At 50.1% G+C, this 23,668-nt stretch overlaps 1 protein-coding gene across 1 annotated transcript in view; it reads left to right on the forward strand.

The window, feature by feature from the left end:
* Positions 1-3,404: 3,404 nt before the first annotated feature.
* The window catches only part of LOC129693409 (striated muscle preferentially expressed protein kinase-like), a 101,587-nt gene continuing 81,323 nt past the window's right edge, over positions 3,405-23,668 (forward strand). Inside the window, exons 1-2 of the mRNA XM_055630235.1 lie at positions 3,405-3,551; positions 5,932-6,471. Of these exons, the coding sequence (XP_055486210.1) occupies positions 6,054-6,471 (418 nt within the window). The 5' untranslated portion in view covers positions 3,405-3,551; positions 5,932-6,053. The remainder of the gene's footprint in view (positions 3,552-5,931; positions 6,472-23,668) is intronic.

A 23,668-nucleotide genomic window follows, 5' to 3' on the forward strand; every position in this document is an offset into this window, starting at 1 on the left:
AGACTGATGTCAGGGGAGGGGGCGGGACAGAGATAGAATGTAGTCGGAGACAGTAAGACTGGTGGGAGAACTGGGAAGGGGGAGGGATGGAGAGAGAGGGAGAAAGCAGGGACTATCTGAAGTTAGAGAAGTCAATGTTCATACCGCTGGGGTGTAAACTACCCAAGCGAAATACGAGGTGCTGCTCCTCCAATTTGTGGTGGGACTCACTCTGGCCACGGAGGAGGCCCAGGACGGAAAGGTCGGATTGGGAATGGGAGGGGGAGTTGAAGTGCTGAGCCACCGGGAGATCAGGTTGGTTATTGTGGACCGAGCGGAGGTGTCGGGCGAAGCGATCGCCAAGCCTGCGCTTGGTCTCACCGATGTTACTTCGTTCTGTTCAGTTCAGTTTATTGTCCCGTGTACCGAGGTACAGTGAAAAGCTTCTGTTGCGTGCTAACCAGTCAGCGGAAAGACAATACATGATTACAATCGAGCCGTCCACAGTGTACAGATACAGGATAAGGGAATAACGTTTAGTGCAAGGTAAAGCCAGCAATGTCCGATCAAGGATAGTCCGAGGGTCACCAATGAGGTGGATGGGAGGTCAGGTTGGTGAGAGGACGGTTCAGTTGCCTGATAACAGCCGGGAAGAAACTGTCCCTGAATCTGGAGGTGTGTGTGTGTGTGCGTTGGTTTTCACACTTCTGTACCTCTTGCCCGATGGGAGAGGGGAGAAGAGGGAGTGACCATGAGGGGGGTGAGACTGGTCCTTGATGATGCTGCTGGCCTTGCCGAGGCAGCGTGAGGTGTAGATGGAGGCAATGGGAGGGAGGTTGGTTTGTGTGTGTGTGTGTGTGTGTGTGTGTGTGTGTGTGTGTGTGGTGTGTGTGTGTGTGTGTGTGTGTGTGTGGTGTGTGTTGTGTGTGTGTGTGTGTGTGTGTGTGTGTGTGTGTGTGTGTGTGTGTGTGTGTGTGTGTGTGTGTGTGTGTGTGTGTGTAACGGTCTGGGCTAAGTTCTATGTTATCCCAACTTTGTCATCCACTCCCATCACACTAGAAACATAGAAAATAGGTGCAGGAGTAGAGGCCATTCGGCCCTTCGAGCCTGCACCGCCATTCAATATGATCATGGCTGATCATCCAACTCAGTATCCTGTACCTGCCTTCTCTCCATACCCCCTGATCCCTTTAGCCACAAGGGCCACATCTAACTCCCTCTTAAATATAGCCAATGGACTGTGGCCTCAACTACCTTCTGTGGCAAAGAGTTCCAGAGATTCACCACTCTCTGTGTGAAAAGTGTTTTTCTCATCTCGGTCCTAAAAGATTTCCCCTTTATCCTTAAACTGTAACCCTTTGTCCTGGACTTCCCCAACATCGGGAACAATCTTCCTGCATCTAGCCTGTCCAACCCCTTAAGAAACTATACGCAATACTCCAGGTGTGGTCTCACCAAGACCCTGTACAACTGCAGTAGAACCTCCCTGCTCCTATACTCAAATCCTTCTGCTATGAAAGCCAACATACCATTCGCTTTCTTTACTGCCTGCTGCACCTGCATGCCTACCTTCAATGACTGGTGTACCATGACACCCAGGTCTCGCTGCATCTCCCCCTTTCCCAATCGGCCACCATTTAGATAATAGTCTGCTTTCCTGTTTTTGCCACCAAAATGGATAACCTCACATTTATCCACGTTATACTACACACTATACTCAAATCCTCTATTCATCCAAAAAGAATGTTAGGGGGCGATTTACAATTTTTACCGAAGTCAATTGACCTACAAACCTGTATGTGTCTTTGGCACGCGGGAGGAGAACATGCAAACTCCACACAAACAGCACCCGAGGGGCAGGATCAAACCTGGGTCTCTGGTGCTGTGGGGTCGTGGCTCGACCTGTCCAAATGTCTTTTAAAGGTCACAGTACCTGCTTCAACTACCTCCTCTGGCAGCTCGTTCCATACACCCACCACCCAACTTGCCCACACAGACCAACGTGGCCCACCTAACGGTTGGTGGGATATGGACCAAACGCAGGCAGGTGGGACCAGTGTAGATGGGATAATGTTGGCAAGTTGGGCCGAAGGGCCTGTTTCCACCGTGTATCACTCTATGACTCTGTGACCTGCCTGCCTTTGGCCCATATCCCCCCAAACCTGTCCCATCCATGTGCCTAGTCACAGGTAGAACGTGCAAACTACACACACACACACACACAGATGGACACAAACAGACACACACAGGGACACATACAAACACAGGCAGATGTACACACAATAGGTGCAGGAGTAGGCCATTCGGCCCTTCGAGCCAGCACCAGCACCGCCATTCAATGTGATCATGGCTGATCATCCACAATCAGTACCCCGTTCCTGCCTTCTCCCCGCTATCTTTAAGAGCCCTATCTAGCTCTCTCTTGAAAGCATCCAGAGAACCGGCCTCCACCGCCTTCTGAGGCAGAGAATTCCACAGACTCACAACTCTCTGTGAAAAAGTGTTTCCTCGCCTCCGTGCTAAATGGCTCACTCCTCATTCTTAAAATTCACACAGTCTCCCACACACACAGACCCACAGACACACACACATACACACACACACACACACACACACACACACACACACACACAGACACACACACACACACACACACACACAGACAGACACACACACACACACACACACACACACACACTCACAGACAGACACACACACACACACACACACACACACACACTCACAGACAGACACACACACACACACACACACACACAGACACACACACACACAGACACACACACACACTCACAGACACACACACACACACACACACAGACACACACATATACACTGACAGACACACACACACACACACACACACACACACACAGACACACATATATACTGACAGACACACACTCACAGACAGACACCACCATCCTCCCTCTCCTGTCTCCCCCTCTCCTCTCCCCTCCCCTCCCCCCTCCCCTCCTTACCCTCCCATCCTCCTCTCCTCTCCCACCCCCTCCCCCACTCCCTCCCTCCCTCTCCTCCCCCCCGCCTCACGAAACTGAGACTTTGCGCTGAGAGCTGACTGCGGGTGACGGACGGGAGACAGCTGTGTGTGTGTGTCAGAGTGACAGGGGAGAGCGAGAGAGAGGGAGGGAGGGAGCGAGAGAGGGAGGGAGGGAGAGCAGAGTCAGTGACCACTGGGAACTCTCCCAGCCCCTGGGTCGGAGCAGTAACACCATCAACTGGGCTCCTGCAAAGTCACCTCCAACTTCTCCGACGCCAGCCCCCCCCTCCCCCCCAAAAAAAATCCCAAACAATCATCTATCCCACCAAACTCCGAGAGGGAAGAGTGGTCTCCCCCCCCCCCCCCCCCCCCTCCTCACAGAAGAACAAGACACAGCCACTTCAACACACAGGAGAGGGGGTCTCCTGGACTCTGACGTTAAAGGTGGACCGAGTGAACGGGAATCGAACCAGAACTTCACCAAAGGAAAAAGCTTGTCCCACTTGGGAGAGGGTCCAGGGGGTCCAAGGTTTCTCACGAGGAACAACACAAGGTACGGCTCGCCTCTCTCCATCTTTGCAAACTTGTATTTAGCACTTTAGAAAAAAAACAGCTAAGGTAGGCAAGTTTATTTTAAAACTCTTGCGAGAGATTTTAAATTCTTCCTCCATTGCTCCTCCCCCCCCCCCCCACCCCCCCCCTCCCCATCACGCCTGTCCCCCCATCCCCCCCATCCTCCCCCCCCCCCCACCTTCCCCCCCCCTCCCACCCTCCTGTCCCCCCCATCCCCCCTCCCTTTCCATCCCCCCATCCCCCTTCCCATCCTCCCCCCCCCCCCCACCCCCCATCCCCCCCTCCCACTTCCCATCCCCCCCATTCCCCCCCCCTTCGCCCCCCCATCCCCCCCCACTTTCCCATCGCCCCCCCCCTCCCACCTTCACATCCCCCCCACCCCCCATCACGCCTCCCCCCCCTCCCCACCCCCGCCCCCAGTTCTGAGTCCCCCCACACCCCCCCATCACGCCTCCCGTTTCCCTCCCATCCCACCCCCACCTTCCCATCCCGAGGGGGGAACGGCCCATCGGGCTCCGCCATTCAATCATGGTGTGAAGAGCCATTACCCCTGATGGGAGTAGGAGTTGAAGGGAGAGTGGAGGCGCTTGAGTTGAGTAGGAGTTGAGAGGGGGGGTTAGAGTGGAGTGAGTTGAGGAGTTGTGGAGGGGAGGTTGAGTTGAGGTTGAGTTGGGTTGAGGTTGAAGGAGGAGGTGGAGTTCTGAGTGAGTTGAGTTGGGGAGTTGAGGTTTGAGTTGAGTTGAGTTGAGTTGAGTTGAGTTGAGAGGTTGGTTGAGTTGAGTTGAGGTTGAGTTGGAGTTTTGAGTTGAGTTGAGTTGAGTTGAGTTGAGTTGAGGTTGAGGTTGAGGTTGAGTTGAGTTGAGTTGAGTTGAGTTTCAGTTGAGTTGAGTTGAGGTTGAGTTGAGGTTGAGTTGAGTTGAGTTGAGGTTGAGTTGAGTTTGGTTGAGTTGAGGTTGAGGTTGTTGAGGTTGAGTTGAGGAGTTGAGTTGGTTGAGGTTGAGTTGAGTTGAGGTTGAGGTTGAGGTTGAGTTGAGGTTGAGGTTGAGTTGAGTTGAGTTGAGGTTGAGTTGAGTTGAGTTGAGGTTGAGTTGAGTTGAGGTTGAGTTGAGTTGAGTTGAGTTGAGTTGAGTTGAGTTGAGTTGAGTTGAGGTGAGTTGAGTTGAGTTGAGTTGAGTTGAGGTGAGTTGAGTTGAGTTGAGTTGAGTTGAGTTGAGTTGAGTTGAGTTGAGTTGAGTTGAGTTGAGTTGAGTTGAGTTGAGTTGAGTTGAGTTGAGTTGAGTTGAGTTGAGTTGAGTTGAGTTGAGTTGAGTTGAGTTGAGTTGAGTTGAGTTGAGTTGAGTGAGTTGAGTGAGTTGAGTTGAGGTTCAGTTGAGTTGAGTTGTTGGTTGAGTTGAGGTTGAGTTGAGAGTGAGAGTTGAGTTGAGTCCTCTGAGTTGACGTTTCTGCTTTGCTGTTGAATTTGAGGATTGAGTTGAGGTTGAGCCAGGTTGAGTTGAGGAGTTGGGTTGAAGTTGAGCTGAGTTGAGTTGAGTTGAGTTGAGTTGGTGGAGTGAGTTGAGGTTTGTTGAGTTGAGGTTGAGTTGAGGTTGAGTTGAGGTTGAGTTGAGGTTGAGTTGAGGTTGAGTTGAGTTGAGTTGAGTTGAGTTGAGTTGAGTTGAGGTTGAGTTGAGGTTGAGTTGAGTTGAGTTGAGTTGTTGTTGAGTTGAGTTGAGTTGTTGAGTTGAGTTGAGGTTGAGTTGAGTGAGTTGAGTGAGTTGTTGAGTTGAGTTGAGTTGAGTTGAGTTGAGTTGAGTTGAGGTTGAGTTGAGTTGAGTTGAGGTTGAGTTGAGTTGAGTTGAGTTGAGGTGAGTTGAGTTGAGTTGAGGTGAGTTGAGGTTTGGGTTGAGGTGAGTTGAGTTGAGGTTGAGTTGAGTTGAGTTGAGGTTGAGTTGAGTTGAGTTGAGTTGAGTTGAGGTTGAGGTTGAGGTTGAGTTGAGGTTGAGTTGAGTTGAGTTGAGGTTGAGTTGAGGTTGAGTTGAGGTTGAGTTGAGTTGAGTTGAGGTTGAGTTGAGGTTGAGTTGAGTTGAGGTTGAGGTTGAGGTTGTGTTGAGTTGAGGTTGAGTTGAGTTGAGTTGAGTTGAGTTGAGGTTGAGGTTGAGGTTGGAGGTTGAGTTGAGGTTGAGGTTGAGTTGAGTTGAGGTTGAGTTGAGTTGAGTTGAGTTGAGTTGAGTTGAGTTGAGTTGAGTTGAGTTGAGGTGAGGTTGAGTTGAGTTGAGTTGAGTTGAGTTGAGGTTGAGTTGAGGTTGAGTTGAGTTGAGTTGAGTTGAGTTGAGGTTGAGTTGCTCCTCTCCTGACGTTTCTGCTTTGCTGTTTAATTTGAGGATGCACCTCCAAGCCACCACAGTTGCCGTATGAAGTTGAGCTGAGATCTGCCTGGGATCCATCCAGAGTGTCCCTCCAGAGTCCCTGGACTGAGTGTGGTTTGGTTGAAGGCCGCTCCACCATGCACGCCCCCCAAGCATCCCCCGGCCTGAAGCAGGGCGCGGCGGGCAGGGTCCGAGCGGCACCCGCCAGTCCCACCGCCGCGCTGGCCAAGAGGGCAAAGGTCTACGGGGACCAGGTGGTGCCGGAGCTCCGTGGGCGGGAGAGTCTCCGCCCGCCTTCCTTCCTGCGGCGGCTGAAGAACGCGGCCATCGGCACGGGCTTTGACATCAGGCTGAAGGTGGCGGTTAATGGACGCCCGTTGCCGACGTTGGCCTGGTTCAGGAACAATCTCCCCCTGCCCACCGACCCCGGAGAGTACGGGGCGCTCTGGATACGAGACTGCAAGTCTACCGATGCGGGAGTCTACACCTGCGTGGCGCGCAACGTTCTCGGGGAGGTCCACACCTCGGCTGTCCTCGCCGTGCTGGAGGTGGAAGGTAAGGAAGGGTCTCCTGGTCGCTGGGCTGGGGTGGGCTGGGGAGGGGGAGGTCTATCGACCAGAACACTTGGTACGGTCGTAGAGTCACACAGCACGGAAACAGGGCGATCTTCCCAACTCCTCCACGGCGACCCCCATCGAAGCCAGTCCCATTTGCCCCTGTTTGGCCCAGCCCACCCTTAAAAATAGCCGAGTCAGGGGATACGGGGTGAAGGCAAGAACGGGCAAAGATGAGGCATGTTGGCTGGCATGGGCGAGGTGGGCCGAAGGGCCTGTTTCCGTGCCGTGTGACTCTTGGTAAAACTCCGACAATGCAGCAGGTATTCCAGATTATTGTTCAGAGTGAGTCCCGCCGTAAATTGGAGGAGGAGCAGCGCCTCATATTTCGCTTGGGCAGTTTACACCCCAGCGGTATGGACATTGACTTCTCCAATTTCAGGTAGTCCTTGCTTTCTCCCTCCTTCCCCTCCCCTTCCCAGCTCTCCCTCAGCCCACTGCCTCCGCCTCTTCTTCTCGCCCCCCCCACCATGCCCACATCAGTCTGAAGAAGGGTCTCGACCTGAAACGCCACCTATTCCTTCGCTCCATAGATGCTGCCTCACCCGCTGAGTTTCTCCAGCATTTTTGTCTACCCAGATTGTCGGAAGTCAATACAGTTAATATCTGATACACCTCCATTTCTCCATTCCAACTTTGGTTGTATTAAGGACTTCTGTTTTGCATAATTACAGTCTGGTTACCAACTATTACTGATTATTCAGTTATTGGATTATTAACGATAGTATATTTATCTATGTGTTATTACGTTAATGGATCTGTAACATCATTGTTCTGTTGCCGATCAAAACACAAGAGGACATTGGGGCATATACCCCACCCTGATACCTCATCTACACCTCATGCTGCCTCGGCAAGGCCAGCAGCATCATCAAGGACCAGTCTCACCCCCGGTCACTCCTTCTGAGGAAGGACATTATTGCCATAGAGGGAGTGCAGAGACGGTTCACCAGACTGATTCCTGGGATGTCAGGACTGTTATGAAGAAAGACTGGATAGACTTGGTTTATACGCTCTAGAATTTAGGAGATTGAGAGGGGATCTTATAGAAACTTACAAAATTCTTAAGGGGTTGGACAGGCTAGATGCAGGAAGATTGTTCCCGATGTTGGGGAAGTCCGGAACAAGGGGTCACAGCTTAAGGATAAGGGGGCAAATACTTTAAAACCCGAGATGAGAAGAACTTTTTTCACACAGAGAGTGGTGAATCTCTGGAACTCTCTGCCACAGAGGGTGCAGTTCATTGGCTATATTTTAAGAGGGAGTTAGATGTGGCCCTTGTGGCTAAGGGGATCAGGGGGTATGGAGAGAAGGCAGTACGGGATACTGAGTTGGATGATCAGCCATGATCATATTGAATGGCGGTCAGGCTCGAAGGGCCGAATGGCCTACTCCTGCACCTAATTTTCTAGTTTCTATGTTTCTTCTCCCCTCTCCCATCGGGCAAGAGGTACAGAAGTGTGAAAACGAATGCACACACACCTCCAGATTCAGGGACAGTTTCTTCCCGGCTATTATCAGGCAACTGAACCGTCCTCTCACCAACTAGAGAGCGGTCCTGACCTCCCATCCACCTCATTGGAGACCCTCGGACTATCCTTGATCAGACTTTGCTGGCTTTGCCTTGCACTAAACGTTATTCCCATCTGTACACTATAATTGGATCGGTAGCAATCATGTGTTGTCTTTCCGCTGACTGGTTAGCACGCGACCAGAGGCCACACAGTTTAAGAATAAGGAGTAAGCCATTTAGAACGGAGACGAGGAAACACTTTTTCTCACAGAGAGTGGTGAGTCTGTGGAATTCTCTGCCTCAGAGGGCGGTGGAGGCCGGTTCTCTGGATGCTTTCAACAGAGAGCTATAGATAGTGGAGTCCCTTAAAGATAGCGGTGTCAGGGGACATGGGGAGAAGGCAGGAACGGGGTACTGATTGGGGATGATCAGCCATGATCACATTGAATAGCGGTGCTGGCTCGAAGGGCTGAATGGCCTACTCCTGCACCTATTGTCTATTGTCCAATAATACAAACGAGGGGCAACATTTTCACACAGAGGGCGGTGGGGGTATGGAACGATCTGCCAGAGGAGGTAGTTGAGGCTGGACTATAACAGCATTTAAAATACATTTGTACAGGTCCATGGATAGGTAAGGTTTAGAGGGATATGGGACTAGCTTAGATGGGGCATCTTGGGTCATGTCATAAGTGATAGGAGTAGAATTAGGCCATTTGGCCAATCAAGTCTACTCCGCCATTCAATCAAGGCTGATCTATCAAATTGGCAGGGGTGCTGAGGAAGAGGATTTCTTGGAATGTATGCGGGATAGTATTCTAAACCAACATGTAGAGGAACCAACGAGAGAGCAGGCTATTCTAGACTGGGTATTGAGTAATGAGGAAGGGTTAGTTAGCAGTCTTGTTGTGCGTGGCCCCTTGGGCAAGAGTGACCATAATATGGTTGAGTTCTTCATTAGGATGGAGGGTGACATCGTTAATTCAGAAACAAGGGTCCTGAACTCAAAGAAAAGTGACTTTGAGGGTATGAGACGTGAATTGGCCAAGATAGACTGGCGATTGATTCTTAAAGGGTTGATGGTAGATATGCAATGGAAGACATTTAAAGACTGCATGGATGAACTGCAACAAATGTTCATCCCAGTTTGGCAAAAGAATAAATCAGGGAAGGTAGTGCATCCGTGGATAACAAGGGAAAACATATAAACATAGAAATAGGTGCAGGAGTAGGCCATTCGGGCCTTCGAGCCTGCACCGCCATTCAATATGATCATGGCTGATCATCCAACTCAGTATCCTGTACCTGCCTTCTCTCCATACCCCCTGATCCCCTTAGCCACACAAGGGCCACATCTAACTCCCTCTTAAATATAGCCAATGAACTCTGTGGCCTCAACTACCCTCTGTGGCAGAGAGTTCCAGAGATTCACCACTCTCTGCGAAAAAAAAGTTCTTCTCATCTCGGGTTTGGCAAAAGGATTTCCCCTTTATCCTTAAGCTGTGACCCCTTGTCCTGGAACTTCCCCCCACATCGGAACAATCTTCCTGCATCTAGCAGGTCCACCCCTTAAGAATTTTGTAAGAATCTAAAAGATTAGTTAAAACAAATGTAGGTCCCTTGCAGTCAGAAACAGGCAAATTGAATATGGGGAACAGGACATGGCAGACCAATTGAATAACTACTTTGGTTCTGTCTTCACTAAGGAAAACATAAATAATCTGCCGGAAATAGCATGGGACTGGGGGTCAAATGAGATGGAGGAACTGAGTGAAATCCAGTTTAGCCGGGAAGTGGTGTTAGGTAAATTGAATGGATTAAAGGGCCGATAAATCCCCAGGGCCAGATAGGCTGCATCCCAGAGTACTTAAGGAAGTAGCTCGCAGAAATAGTGGATGCATTAGTGATAATTTTTCTAAACTCTTTAGATTCTGGAGTAGTTCCTGAGGATTGGAAGGGTAGCTAATGTAACCCCACTTTTTAAAAAGGGAGGGAGAGAGAGAAACGGGGAATTACAGACCAGTTTAGCCTAAACGTCGGTAGTGGGGGAAACTGCTAGAGTCAGTTATTAAAGATGGGATAGCAGCACATTTGGAAAGTGGTGAAATCATTGGACAAAGTCAGCATGGATTTTTAAGGTAAATCATGTCTGACGAATCTTATAGAATTTTGCGAGGATGTAACTAGTAGAGTGGATAAGGGGAGAACCAGTGGATGTGGTTATATCTGGACTTTCAGAAGGCTTTCGACAAGGTCCCACATAAGAGATTAGTATACAAACTTAAAGCACAAGGCATTGGGGGTCCAGTATTGATGTGGATAGAGAACTGGCTGGCAGACAGGAAGCAAAGAGTAGGAGTAAACGGGTCCTTTTCACAATGGCAGGCAGTGACTAGTGGGGTACCGCAAGGCTCAGTGCTGGGACCCCAGCTATTTACAATGTATATTAATGATTTGGAGGAGGGAATTGAATGCAACATCTCCAAGTTTGCAGATGACACGAAGCTGGGGGGCAGTGTTAGCTGTGAGGAGGATGCTAGGAGGCTGCAAGGTGACTTGGATAGGCTGGGTGAGTGGGCAAATGCATGGCAGATGCAGTATAATGTGGACTAATGTGAGGATGATCATATTGAATTGCGGTGCAGGCTCGAAGGGCCGAATGGCCTACTCCTGCACCTATTTTCCATGTTTCTATGTTTCTATGTCTATCTCTCCCTCCTAACCCCATTCTCCTGCCTTCTCCCCATAACCCCTGACACCCGCACTAATCAAGAATCTCTGCCTATGTCTGCCTTAAAAATATCCACTGACTTGTGGCCTCCACAGCCGTCTGTGGCAATGAATCCCACAGATTCACCACCCTTTGACTAAAGAAATTCCTCCTCATCCCCTTCCTAAAGGAGCGTCCTTTAATTCTGAGGCTATGAATGAGTGGGTTAACATATGATGAGCGTTTGTCGGCACTGGGCCTGGACCCGCTGGAGTTTAGAAGGATGAGGGGGCAACCTCATTGAAACTTACTGAATAGTGAAAGGCCTGGATAGAGTGGATGTGGAGAGGATGGTTCCATAACAAACAATAGACAATAGGTGCAGCAGGAGGCCCATTCAACCCCTCGAGCCAGCACCACCATTCAATGTGATCATGGCTGATCATCCCCAATCAGTACCCCGTTCCTGCCTTCTCCCCATATCCCCTGACTCCGCTATCTTTAAGAGCCCTATCTAGCTCTCTCTCTTGAAAGTATCCAGAGAACTGCCTCCACCGCCCTCTGAGGCAGGGAATTCCACAGACTCACCACTCTCTGTGAGAAAAAGTGTTTCCTCGTCTGCGTTCTAAATGGCTTACTCCTTATTCTTAAACTGTGGTTCTGGACTCCCCCAACATCGGGAACATGTTTCCTGCCTCTGGCGTGTCCAAACTCTTAAGTTGGGCCCTGAAGGGCCTGTTTCCACAGCTGTATCACTCTTTTAGCACTTAGATGCATCTTAGATAAGCATCGCAATGCCCCTACTCTTAAAATGTGGACTACAAACATGTGTGAGGTGCTACATCTTGAAAATATGAGACTTGTCTTAGCAGAAAAACCAGAGCATTTTTCGAAGACATGGAAGACTATTCATTGATTCATTAGAAGGATAGTATGGTGCGACACCATTTTGGAATTAAATCGAATGACGGGTTGGGTGATGGGTGGGGAGGGATACGAAGCAGGTAGTTCAAGTTCAAGCTCAAGTGAGTTTATTGTCATGTGTCCCTGTATAGGAGAATGAAATTCTCGCTTTCCTCCAGCACAACAGAACATGGTAGGCATTGACTACAGAACAGATCAGTGTGTCCATATACCATGATATGAATATATACACACATGAATAAATAAACTGGTAAAGTGCAAATAACAGAAAGTGGTTATTAATAATCAGAGTTTTGTCCGAGCCAGGTTTAATAGCCTGGTGGCTGTGGGGAAGTAGCTATTCCTGAACCTGGACGTTGCAGTCTTCAGGCTCCTGTACCTTCTACCTGAAGGTAGCGGGGAGATGAGTGTGTGGCCAGGATGGTGTGGGTCTTTGATGATACTGCCAGCCTTTTTTGAAGCAGCGACTGTGATAAATCCCCTCGATGGAAGGAAGGTCAGAGCCGATGAGCCGATGACGGACTGTGCAGACTGGGCATATCATCACCTTTTGTTTTTTCTTTCTGTTTTTGACTATTTATGTCTTCTTATTTCTTTGACTGCACTCTTTGGCGACTACCAATTTGGTAGTCTAGGGGTTCTATTCTTGCACATTCACTTTCTCTCTCTCTCTCTCTCTCTCTCTCTCTCTCTTGCTTTTTCTCCTCCCTTCTTTCTCATCTTTAGCTCAAAATTAAAATTGAAGCTGTGCGATAACTGTACTATACTTTTGTACACTGCTTCTCAAATCCAATCCAATCCCAATCAACCTTTATTGTCACCTTGCAAAGCAACAGTTGCACAGTGCAAAATTTCATAGCAAAAGGATTTGAGTATAGGAGCAGGGAGGTTCTACTGCAGTTGTACAGGGTCTTGGTGAGACCACACCTGGAGTATTGCGTACAGTTTTGGTCTCCAAATCTGAGGAAGGACATTATTGCCATAGAGGGAGTGCAGAGAAGGTTCACCAGACTGATTCCTGGGATGTCAGGACTGTCTTATGAAGAAAGACTGGATAGACTTGGTTTTATACTCTAGAATTTAGGAGATTGAGAAGGGGATCTTATAGAAACTTACAAAATTCTTAAGGGGTTGGACAAGCTAGATGCAGGAAGATTGCTCCCGATGTTAGGGAAGTCCAGGACATGGGGTCACAGCTTAAGGATAAGGGGGAAATCCTTTAAAACCGAGATGAGAAGAACTTTTTTCACACAGAGAGTGGTGAATCTCTGGAACTCTCTGCCACAGAGGGTAGTCGAGGCCAGTTCATTGGCTATATTTAAGAGGGAGTTAGATGTGGCCCTTGTGGCTAAGGGGATCAGGGGGTATGGAGAGAAGGCAGGTACGGGATACTGAGTTGGATGATCAGCCATGATCATATTGAATGGCGGTGCAGGCTCGAAGGGCCGAATGGCCTACTCCTGCACCTATTTTCTATGTTTCTATGTTTCTATGAGATGATGTTTCCCAGGGAATGCCGGAGTATCGCACATGAAACTTAAAACATTTCACACATAATATCAATAAAAAAACAATCCAGTCCCTGATGAAACAGTATAAATAGTTAAAAGCAGGTCAAACAGCAACATTAAAATACAGTAAAAACAGTCATTGAAATGTCCAGGGCAGCTGATTTAAGTGGCCAGTGCCAGAGTTATTAAAGTGTCAGTGCAAAGCGGCAGAACCAGGTGAGTGTGAGTACAGAGTGACTGTTTAGCAGCCTCACAGCCTGTGGCAGGAAGCTGTTTAGCAGTCTTGTAGTCCGGGCTTTGATGCTAATTGTATCTCTTGCCTGATGGCAGGAGATCCAGGTGTGTGTGTGTGTGTGTGTGTGTGTGTGTGTGTGTGTGTGTGTGTGTGTGTGTGTGTGTGTGTGTGTGTGTGTGTGTGTGGTGTGTGTGTGTGTGTGTGTGTGTGTGTGTGTGTGTGTGTGTGTGTGTGTGTGTGTGTGTGTGTGTGTGTGTGTGTGTGTGTGTGGAGGGGGTGCAGTTTGTGCTCAGAGCTTTTTCCAGACGACAGTTCTTGTACCGAGGGTAGGGAGACGCCAATGATCCTCTCTGCTCCCCCTCACTACCCTCTGCAGAGCCTTCCTGTCTGAGCAGTTACAGTTGGAGTACCAGGTGTTCATGCAGTATGTGAGTACAGACTCCACCGTGCCTCTGTAGAAAGTCCTGTGGATGTTGGTGGGGAGTGAGGCCTGTTTGAGTTTCCTCAGGAAGTGCAGTCGCTGATGGGCCCGTTTGACAATTCCCAATATTCTACTAAAAAATATATATTTTTTAAAAATTAAAAAAAAGATAAGATAATCTCAGATACAGTACGAGTGTATCACAGCAGCACCCTGATACAGTATCCGGAGTCACCAGTTTGAGGCCATTTCCAAGTCCCAGTTGTTGTAAGGGCAGGGATCTTGACCTGACCGTGAAGGCCCGTTGTCATGGCGACGTTGCAGGGCCTGCCCGGCCTAGCGTAGCCGTGGAGCCCTCCGTCGTTGTAGGCCGTGTGCGGTCCATGCGCCCGGCCCAGCCCGGCCCTGCCCAGCCCCTGGTCTCCTCCACTGGCCTCACGAAACAGGACAAGAGTCTCAGGACGGAAAGGAGGGGAATAGCCTTCTCCTGAGGTGGGCCTGTCGAATTCTCCACCACGAGGACCAGTGAAGGGCCGGCCAGTCAACCCTGATGAGGAAAGGACGTGTCCTGAGTATTGCGGTCGGTTCCAATCGCCCTGCGGTGGGATAGATGCCCGATGAGCTGGAGAGAGTCCATGGCGCAGCGGGTAGAGCTGCTGCCTCACAGCCCCCAGAGACCCGGGTTCGATCCCGACTACGGGCGCTGTCTTGCACGGAGTTTCCACGTTCTCCCCGTGACCTGCGTGGGTTTTCTCCGGGATCTCCGGTTTCCTCCCACACTCCAAAGACGTGCAGGTTTGTAGGTTAATGGGCTTGGCTGTAAATGTGTAAATTGTCCCTAGTGTGTGTGTAGGGTAGTGTTAATGTGCAGGGATCACTGGTCGGTACGGACCCGGTGGGCCGAAGGGCCTGTTTCCGCGCTGTATCTCTAAACTAAACTAAATGACAGTAGACTTGCCAGGACTCGAGGGTCTGAGCTGCAGGGAGAGGTTGGGCAAGCTGGGACTTAATTCCCTGGGGCACAGGAGGATGAGGAATTAGAATTTAGAGATACAGCATCGAAAGAGGCCCTTCGGCCCCACAAGTCCATTCCGACCAGCAATCCCCCCCTATGCTAACACTATCCCCTTGGGTAGTGTTGTAGAGCAGAGGGATCTAGGGGTACAGGTGCATGATTCCTCGAAGCTGGAGTCGCAGGTAGATCAGGTGGTCAAAAAGGCTTTTGGCATTTTGGCCTCCATCAGCCAGAGTATTGAGTATAGAAGTTGGGAGGTCGTGTTGCAGGTGTATAAGACGTTGGTGAGACCGCATTTAGAATATTGTGTTCAGTTCTGGGCACCGTGTTATAGGAAAGATGTCGTCGAGCTGGAAAGGGTTCAGAGAAGATTTACGAGGATGTTGCCAGGACTAGAGGGTGTGAGCTACAGGGAGAGGTTGAGCAGGCTGGGTCTCTATTCCCTGGAGCGCAGGAGGATGAGGGGTGATCTTATAGAGGTGTATAAAATCATGAGAGGAATAGATCGGGTAGAGACGTCTCTTGCCCAGAGTAGGGGAATCGAGGACCAGAGGACACAGGTTCAAGGTGAAGGGGAAAAGATTTAATAGGAATCTGAGGGGTAACTTTTCCACACAGAGGGAGGGTGGTGGGTGTATGGAACGAGCTGCCGGAGGAGGTAGTTGAGGCTGGGACTATCCCAACGTTTAAGAAACATTTAGACAGGTACATGGATAGGACGGGTTTGGAGGGATATGGACCAAACGTTTATACTCTCTAGAATTTAGAAGATTGAGGGGGGATCTTATAGAAACTTACAAAATTCTTAAGGGGTTGGACAGGCTAGATGCAGGAAGATTGTTCCCGATGTTAGGGAAGTCCAGGACAAGGGGTCACAGCTTAAGGATAAAGGGGAAATCCTTTAAAACCGAGATGAGAAGAACTTTTTTCACGCATAGAGTGGTGAATCTCTGGAACTCTCTGCCACAGAGGGTAGTTGAGGCCAGTTCATTGGCTATATTTAAGAGGGAGTTAGATGTGGCCCTTGTGGCTAAGGGGATCAGGGGGTATGGAGAGAAGGCAGGTACGGGATACTGAGTTGGATGATCAGCCATGATCATATTGAATGGCGGTGCAGGCTCGAAGGGCCGAATGGCCTCTACTCCTGCACCTAATTTCTATGTTTCTATGTCTATGTAAGCGTGGGCAGGTGGGACTAGTGTAGATGGGACATGTTGGCCGGTGTGGGCAAGTTGGGCCGAAGGGCCTGTTTCCATGCTGTATCACTCTGTGACTCCATGGCACGGAGGGCAATTTACAATTTACAGAAGCTAATTAAACTATAAACCTGCACGTTTTGTGGGAGTGTGGGAGGAAACCGGAGCGCCCGGAGAAAACCCACCTAGGACACAGTGCTGTAGAGTTTTTAGGAGTAGAATTAGGCCATTCGGCCCATCGGGTCTAACACCGCCAGTCATGGTTGATCTAATCCCATTTTCCTGCCCTCCCCATAACCCTTGGCACCCGTTCTAATCAGGAATCTGTCTATCTCTTCCTTAGAAATATCCACTGACTTGTGGCCTCCACAGCCGTCTGTGTGGCAAAGAATCCCACAGATTCACCACCCTCTGGCTAAAGAAATTCCTCCTCATCTCCTTCCTAAAGGAACGTCCTTTAATTCTGAGGCTGTGCCCTCTGGTCCTAGACTCAAGACTCTCCCACTAGTGGAAACATCCTCTCCACATCCACTCTATCCAGGCCTTTCACTATTCGGTAAGTTTCAATGAGGTCCCACCCCCCCCTCATTCTTCTAAACTCCAGCGAGTACAGGCCCAGTGCCGACAAACGCTCATCGTATGTTAACCCACTCATTCCTGGGATCGTTCTTGTAAACCTCCTCTAAACCCTCTCCTAGAGCCGGCACATCCTTCCTCAGATACGGGGCCCAGATTTCCTCGCAGTGATGAATGGTGGGGCAGGTTGGAAGGGCCAGATGAAAGAATATTCTTAACCAACCTGATCTCCCGGTGGCTCAGCACTTCAACTCCCCCCCTCCCATTCCCAATCCGACCTTTCTGTCCTGGGCCTCCTCCATGGCCAGAGTGAGTCCCAGCGCAAATTGGAGGAGCAGCAGCTCTTATTTCGCCCGGGCAGCTTGCACCCCAGCGGCATGAACATTGACTACTTTAACTTCAGATAGCCCCTTGCTTTCCCTCTCTCTCCATCCCCTCCCCCTTCCCAGTTCTCCTGCCAGTCTTACTGTCTCCGACTACATTCCGAAGAAGGCTCTCGACCCGAAACGTCACCCGCCCCTTCTCTCCAGAGATGCTGCCTGTCCCGCTGAGTTACTCCAGCATTTTGTGTCTACCTTTGAAAGAATGCTCAGCTTCCTTCTGTTCGAATGTTGAATCGAGCCCTTGATAGATGTCATGCAAAGTCTTCTGTACATTCTTTCCCCCCCCCCCCCCCCCCCCCCCCCACACAGACGACCTGGATCCCGGCTCCCCTCTGCATTCACTCCCCTACACTGCCACCCAGAAAGCCATGATCACATTGAATGGCGGTGCTGGCTCTGCGGGCCGAATGGCCTCCTCCTGCACCTATTGTCTATTGTCTATTGCCTAAAGTATTTTAAAATGGCTTCTCATCTTCCCTTCCTTCTCTCTGTAATCAACTGTGAACTAGGGATGGTCATAGAGTCATCGTGCAGCCAAACAGGCCCTTCGGCCCAACTGGTCAATACTGACATAGAAACATAGAAACATAGAAATTAGGTGCAGGAGTAGGCCATTCGGCCCTTCGAGCCTGCACCGCCATTCAATATGATCATGGCTGATCATCCAACTCAGTATCCCATACCTGCCTTCTCTCCATACCCTCTGATCCCCTTAGCCACAAGGGCCACATCTAACTCCCTCTTAAATATAGCCAATGAACTGTGCCCTCGACTACCCTCTGTGGCAGAGAGTTCCAGAGATTCACCACTCTCTGTGTGAAAAAAGTTCTTCTCATCTCGGTTTTAAAGGATTTCCCCCTTATCCTTAAGCTGTGACCCCTTGTCCTGGACTTCCCCAACATCGGGAGCAATCTTCCTGCATCTGGCCTGTCCAACCCCTTAAGAATTTTGTAAGTTTCTATAAGATCCCCTCTCAATCTCCTAAATTCTAGAGAGTATAAACCAAGTCTATCCAGTCTTTCTTCATAAGACAGTCCTGACATCCCAGGAATCAGTCTGGTGAACCTTCTCTGCACTGCCTCTATGGCAATAATGTCCTTCCTCAGATTTGGAGACCAAAACTGTACGCAATACTCCAGGTGTGGTCTCACCAAGACCCTGTACAACTGACCTAGGTGTTGTAGGTCGATACAGCGTAGAAACAGGCCCTTCAGCCCAACGTTGCCGACACCAACCAACGTGTCCCAGCTACACTAGTTCCACCTGCCTACATGTGGCCCATATCCCTCTAAACCTGTCCTGTGCATGTACCAGTCTAAACGTTTCTTAAACATTGCGATTGTACCTATCTGGAGAGGACAGGTTTGAGAAGGATATGGGCCAAATGCAGGCAGGTGGGACTAGCGGGTCAGGCAGCATCTGTGGAGAACATGGATAGGTGACGTTTCACAGAGCGCTGGAGTAACTCAGCGGGTCAGGGAGCATCTGTGGAGAACATGGTTAGATAGAGTTTCACAGAGTGCTGGAGTAACTCAGCGGGTCAGGCAGCATCTGTGGAGAACATGGATAGGTGACGTTTCACAGAGTGCTGGAGTAACTCAGCGGGTGCGCAGCATCTATGGAGCTAAGGAAATAGGCAACGTTTCGGGCCGAAACCCTTCCGGGTTTCGGCCCGAAACGTTGCCTATTTCCAGAAGGTTCGTCCCGAAACGTTGCCTATTTCCTTAGCTCCATAGATGCTGCTGCACCATAACTCAGCGGGTCAGGCAGCATCTGTGGGGAACATGGATAGGTGACGTTCCACAGAGTGCTGGAGTAACTCAGCGGTTCAGGCAGCATCGGTGGAGAAAGTGGATAGGCGACGTTTCACAGAGTGCTGGAGTAACTCAGCGGGTAAGGCAGCATCTGGGAGAACATGGATAGGTGACGTTTCACAGAGTGCTGGAGGGGTTTGGGGGGGGATGAGGTGAGAGTTGAGGGGGGGGGTGGGGGTGAGGGGTGAGGGGTGAGGGGGGAGGATACATAACTGGTCCCGGGAGCATGTTTGAGCAGCTGTTGGGTCTATCACACCGCTCCATGTCACTGCCCTCGGCAACTTATTTTAAGACTGGAATCTGCGCGACTTGGGATTCTGCAGCGGGTCTGGAACACGGGCTCCAGTTACACAGGCCGGCCCAGCCCAGCCCAGCCCAGCTCAGCGCACTGGGGCCACACAGTGTGGGCAGAGAGGGGAGAGAGAGAGAGTGGAGATTCTTTGGAGCGCAGAAGGTTAAGGGGGGACTTGATAGAGGTTTTTAAAAGGATGAGAGGGATAGACAGAGTTGGCGTGGATAAGCTTTTCCCACTGAGAGTAGGGAAGATTCAAACAAGTGGACATGACTTGAGAATTAAGGGACAGAAGTTTAGGGGTAACATGAGGGGGAACTTCTTTACTCAGAGAGTGGTGGCTGTGTGTGGAATGAGCTTCCAGTGGAGGTGGTGGAGGCAGGTTCGATTTCATCATTTAAAAATGAATTGGATAGGTATATGGACGGGAAAGGAATGGAGGGTTATGGTCTGAGCGCAGGTAGATGGGACTAGGGGAGAGTAAGTTTTCGGCACGGACTAGAAGGGCCGAGATGGCCTGTTTCTGTGCTGTAATTGATATATGGTTATAGAGAGAGAGAGAGAGAGAGAGAGAGTGAGAGAGAAGGAGGGAGGGGGGAGAGGAGAGAGGGATATATATAGAGAGAGAGACAGAGAGAGAGAGATAGGGAGATATAGGGAGAGGGAGAGAGAGAGATAGAGAGAGGGAGGGAGAGGGAGAGAGAGAGGGAGAGATGGGGAGAGGGAGAGAGAGAGAGATAGAGAGAGGGAGAGGGAGAGAGATAGGGAGATATAGGGAGAGGGAGAGAGAGAGAGAGAGAGAGAGAGAGAGAGAGAGAGAGAGTGAGAGAGAGAGAGAGAGATAGAGAGAGGGAGAGGAGAGAGAGAGGGAGAGAGAGAGAGAGATAGAGAGAGAAGGAGGGAGAGAGAGAGATAGGGAGATATGGAAGGGTAAGGTGTGAAAATGACAGAGCAAAGCAGACGATGTGGTGTACTATCCGATCTGACTGGATATCATGCAAAACAAAGCTTTTCACTGTACCTCATTGCTCGTGGCATTAATAGGTTGATGAGGCAGAGAATTCCACAGACTCACCACTCTCTGTGAGAAAAAGTGTCTCCTCGTCTCCGTTCTAAATGGCTTACTCCTTATTCTTAAACTGGTTCTGGACTCCCCCAACATCAGGAACATGTTTCCTGCCTCTAGCGTGTCCAAACCCTTAATAATCTTATATGTTTCAATGAGATCCCCTCTCATCCTTCTAAACTCCAGAGTGTACAAGCCCAGCCGCTCCATTCTCTCAGCGTATGACAGTCCCGCCATCCCGGGAAACACAACCAACTCGGCACTGTATGTCATGTTGTCACTTGTGGGCGGAGCACCAAGGCAAATTCCTTGTATGTGAATACTTGGCCAGTAAATATTCATTCATTCAACTGGACGATCAATGACTTGTCCCACCCCCGGTCATTCCTTCTTCTCCCCGCTCCCGTCCGGCAGAAGGTACAGAAGCTTGAAAGCGCGCACCACCAGACTCAGGAACAGCTACTTCCCCTCTGTTATCAGGCTTCTGAACGGCCCTTCCACAAGCTAGGGTACTGTCCGATTCACCTCTACCCCATTGTGGACATTGGACGATGTTGGGGGAGTCCAGAACCAGGGGCCACACACACACACAGTTTAAGAATAAGGAGTAAGCCATTTAGAACGGAGACGAGGAAACACTTTTTCACAACGAGAGTTGTGAGTCTGTGGAATTCTCTGCCTCAGAGGGCGGTGGAGGCCGGTTCTCTGGATGCGTTCAAGAGAGAGCTAGATAGGGCTCTTAAAGATAGCGGAGTCAGGGGATATGGGGAGAAGGCAGGAACGGGGTACTGATTGAGAATGATGATCAGCCATGATCACATTGAATGGCGGTGCTGGCTCGAAGGGCCGAATGGCCTCTACTCCTGCACCTATTGTCTATTGTCTGTGGAACTGATGTGCTACAATGCTGAGAACTATATTCTGCACTCTGTATCTTCCCTTTTGCTCCACCTATTGGACTTGCATTTGGCTTATCTGTATACATGTCCGGTATTGTATTGTTGTACAGTATGTCCGCTGCTCTAGGTGTCAGCCGCTCTACATCGGTGAGACCAAGCGCAGGCTTGGCGATCGTTTCGCCCAACACCTCCGCTCGGTCCGCGATAACCAACCTGATCTCCCGGTGGCTCAGCGCTTCAACTCCCCCTCCCCCCATTCCCAATCCGACCTTTCCGTCCTGGGCCTCCTCCATGGCCAGAGGGAGTCCCATCGCAAATTGGAGGAGGAGCAGCGCCTCATATTTCGCTTGGGTAGTTTACACCCCAGCGGTATGAACATTGACTTCTCCAATTTCAGGTAGTCCCTGCTTTCTCCCTCCTTCCCCTCCCCTCCCCAGCTCCCCCACAGCCCCTGTCTCCCGCCTCTTCCTTTCTTCTTCCCGCCCCCTCCCACATCAGTCTGAAGAAGGGTCCCGACCCGAAACGTCGCCTATTTCCTTCGCTCCATAGATGCTGCCTCACCCGCTGAGTGGGAGGCTGGTTGAACATTTCACCAGAATGTCGGAGATTGAGGGGAGACCGGATAGAAGTAGAGAGAATGTTGCGGGTCATAGACGCGGTAGACAGTCAGAACCTTTTTCCCAGGTTAGAGAAATCAAAGACTAGAGGGCGCAGCTTTAAGGTGAGAGGGGCAAAGTTTAATGGAGAGGTGCGGGGCAGGTTTTTATTCACACAGAGGGTGGTGGGTGACCTGGAACGAGTTGCCAGGGGTGGGGGTGGAGGCAGATACGATAGTGGTGTTTAAGAGGCTTTTGGATCGGCACATGGATATGCAGGGAATGACAATAGACAATAGGTGCAGGAGTAGAGGCCATTCGGCCCTTCGAGCCAGCACCGCCATTCAACGTGATCATGGCTGATCATCCCCAATCAGTACCCCGTTCCTGCCTTCTCCCCATATCCCCTGACTCCGCTATCTTTAAGAGCCCTATCTAGCTCTCTCTTAAAAGCATCCAGACAACCGGCCTCCACCGCCCTCCGAGGCAGAGAATTCCACAGACTCACCACTCTCTGTGTGAAAAAGTGTTTCCTCGTCTCCGTTCTAAATGGCTTACCCCTTATTCTTAAACTGTGTGTGTGGCTCCTGGTTCTGGACTCCCCCAACATCGGGAACATGTTTCCTGCCTCTAGCGTGTCCAAACCCTTAATAATCTTATATGTTTCAATAAGATCGCCTCTCATCCTTCTAAACTCCAGAGTGTACAAGCCCAGCCGCTCCATTCTCTCAGCATATGACAGTCCCGCCATCCCGGGAAATAACCTGGTGAACCTACGCTGGGCTCCCTCAATAGCAAGAATGTCCTTCCTCAAATTAGGGGACCAAAACTGCACACAATGCTCCAGGTGTGGTCTCACTAGGGTCCTGTACAACTGCAGAAGGACCTCTTTGCTCCTATACTCAACTCCTCATTATGAAGGCCAACTTTCTTCACTGCCTGCTGTACCTGCATGCTTACTTTCAGTGACTGATGAACATGGACCCCCAGATCCTGTTATACTTCCCATTTTCCCAACTTAACACCATTTAGATAGTAATCTGTCGAAGGGCCTGTTCTAGTGCTGTTCTGTGTTTTATGTTCTAATAAATAAACCTTTTCTGAAGATTTAAGATCCCAACACTTAGCACGGCACGGTGGCGCAGCGTTAGAGTTGCTGCCCCACAGCGCCAGAGACCCGGGGTCCATCTGAGTTCGTACGAGACTGTGTGGGTTTTCTCCAGGTGCTCAAGTTTCCTCCTATAATCCAGAGACCTACAGGTTTGTGGGCTAATTGGCTAGTGTAAGTTGTAGAATTGTAGAAACGTACAAAATTCTTAAGGGGTTGGACAGGCTAGATGCAGGAAGATTGTTCCCGATGTTGGGGAAGTCCCGGACAAGGGGTCACACAGTTTAAGGATAAGGGGGAAATCCTTTAAAACCGAGATGAGAAAAACATTTTTTTTCACACACAGAGAGTGTTGAATCTGTGGAACTCTCTGCCACAGAAGGTAGTCGAGGCCAGTTCATTGGCTATATTTAAGAGGGAGTTAGATGTGGCCCTTGTGGCTAAAGGGATCAGGGGGTATGGAGAGAAGGCAGGTACAGGATACTGAGTTGGATGATCAGCCATGATCATATTGAATGGCGGTGCAGGCTGGAAGGGCCGAATGGCCTCTACTCCTGCACCTATTGTCTATGTTTCTATGTTTCTATGTCCCTAGTGTGTAAGATGGTGTTAGTGTACAGGGTTGCCACTGGTCGCCCTGGACTCGGTGGGCTGAATGGCCTGTTTCATCCCCTTATCTCTAAAGTCCAAAAATCCTTGCCTATCCATGCTCCCCGCAGATGCTGTCTGACCCGCTGAGTTACTCCAGCACTCTGTGAAACGTCACCTATCCATGTTCTCTACAGATGCTGCCTGACCCGCTGAGTTATGGTGCAGCAGCATCTATGGAGCTAAGGAAATAGGCAACGTTTCGGGCCGAAACCCTTCTGGAAATAGGCA

Source organism: Leucoraja erinacea, unplaced genomic scaffold (assembly GCF_028641065.1).
Source record: "Leucoraja erinacea ecotype New England unplaced genomic scaffold, Leri_hhj_1 Leri_285S, whole genome shotgun sequence".
Lineage (NCBI taxonomy): Eukaryota > Metazoa > Chordata > Chondrichthyes > Rajiformes > Rajidae > Leucoraja > Leucoraja erinaceus.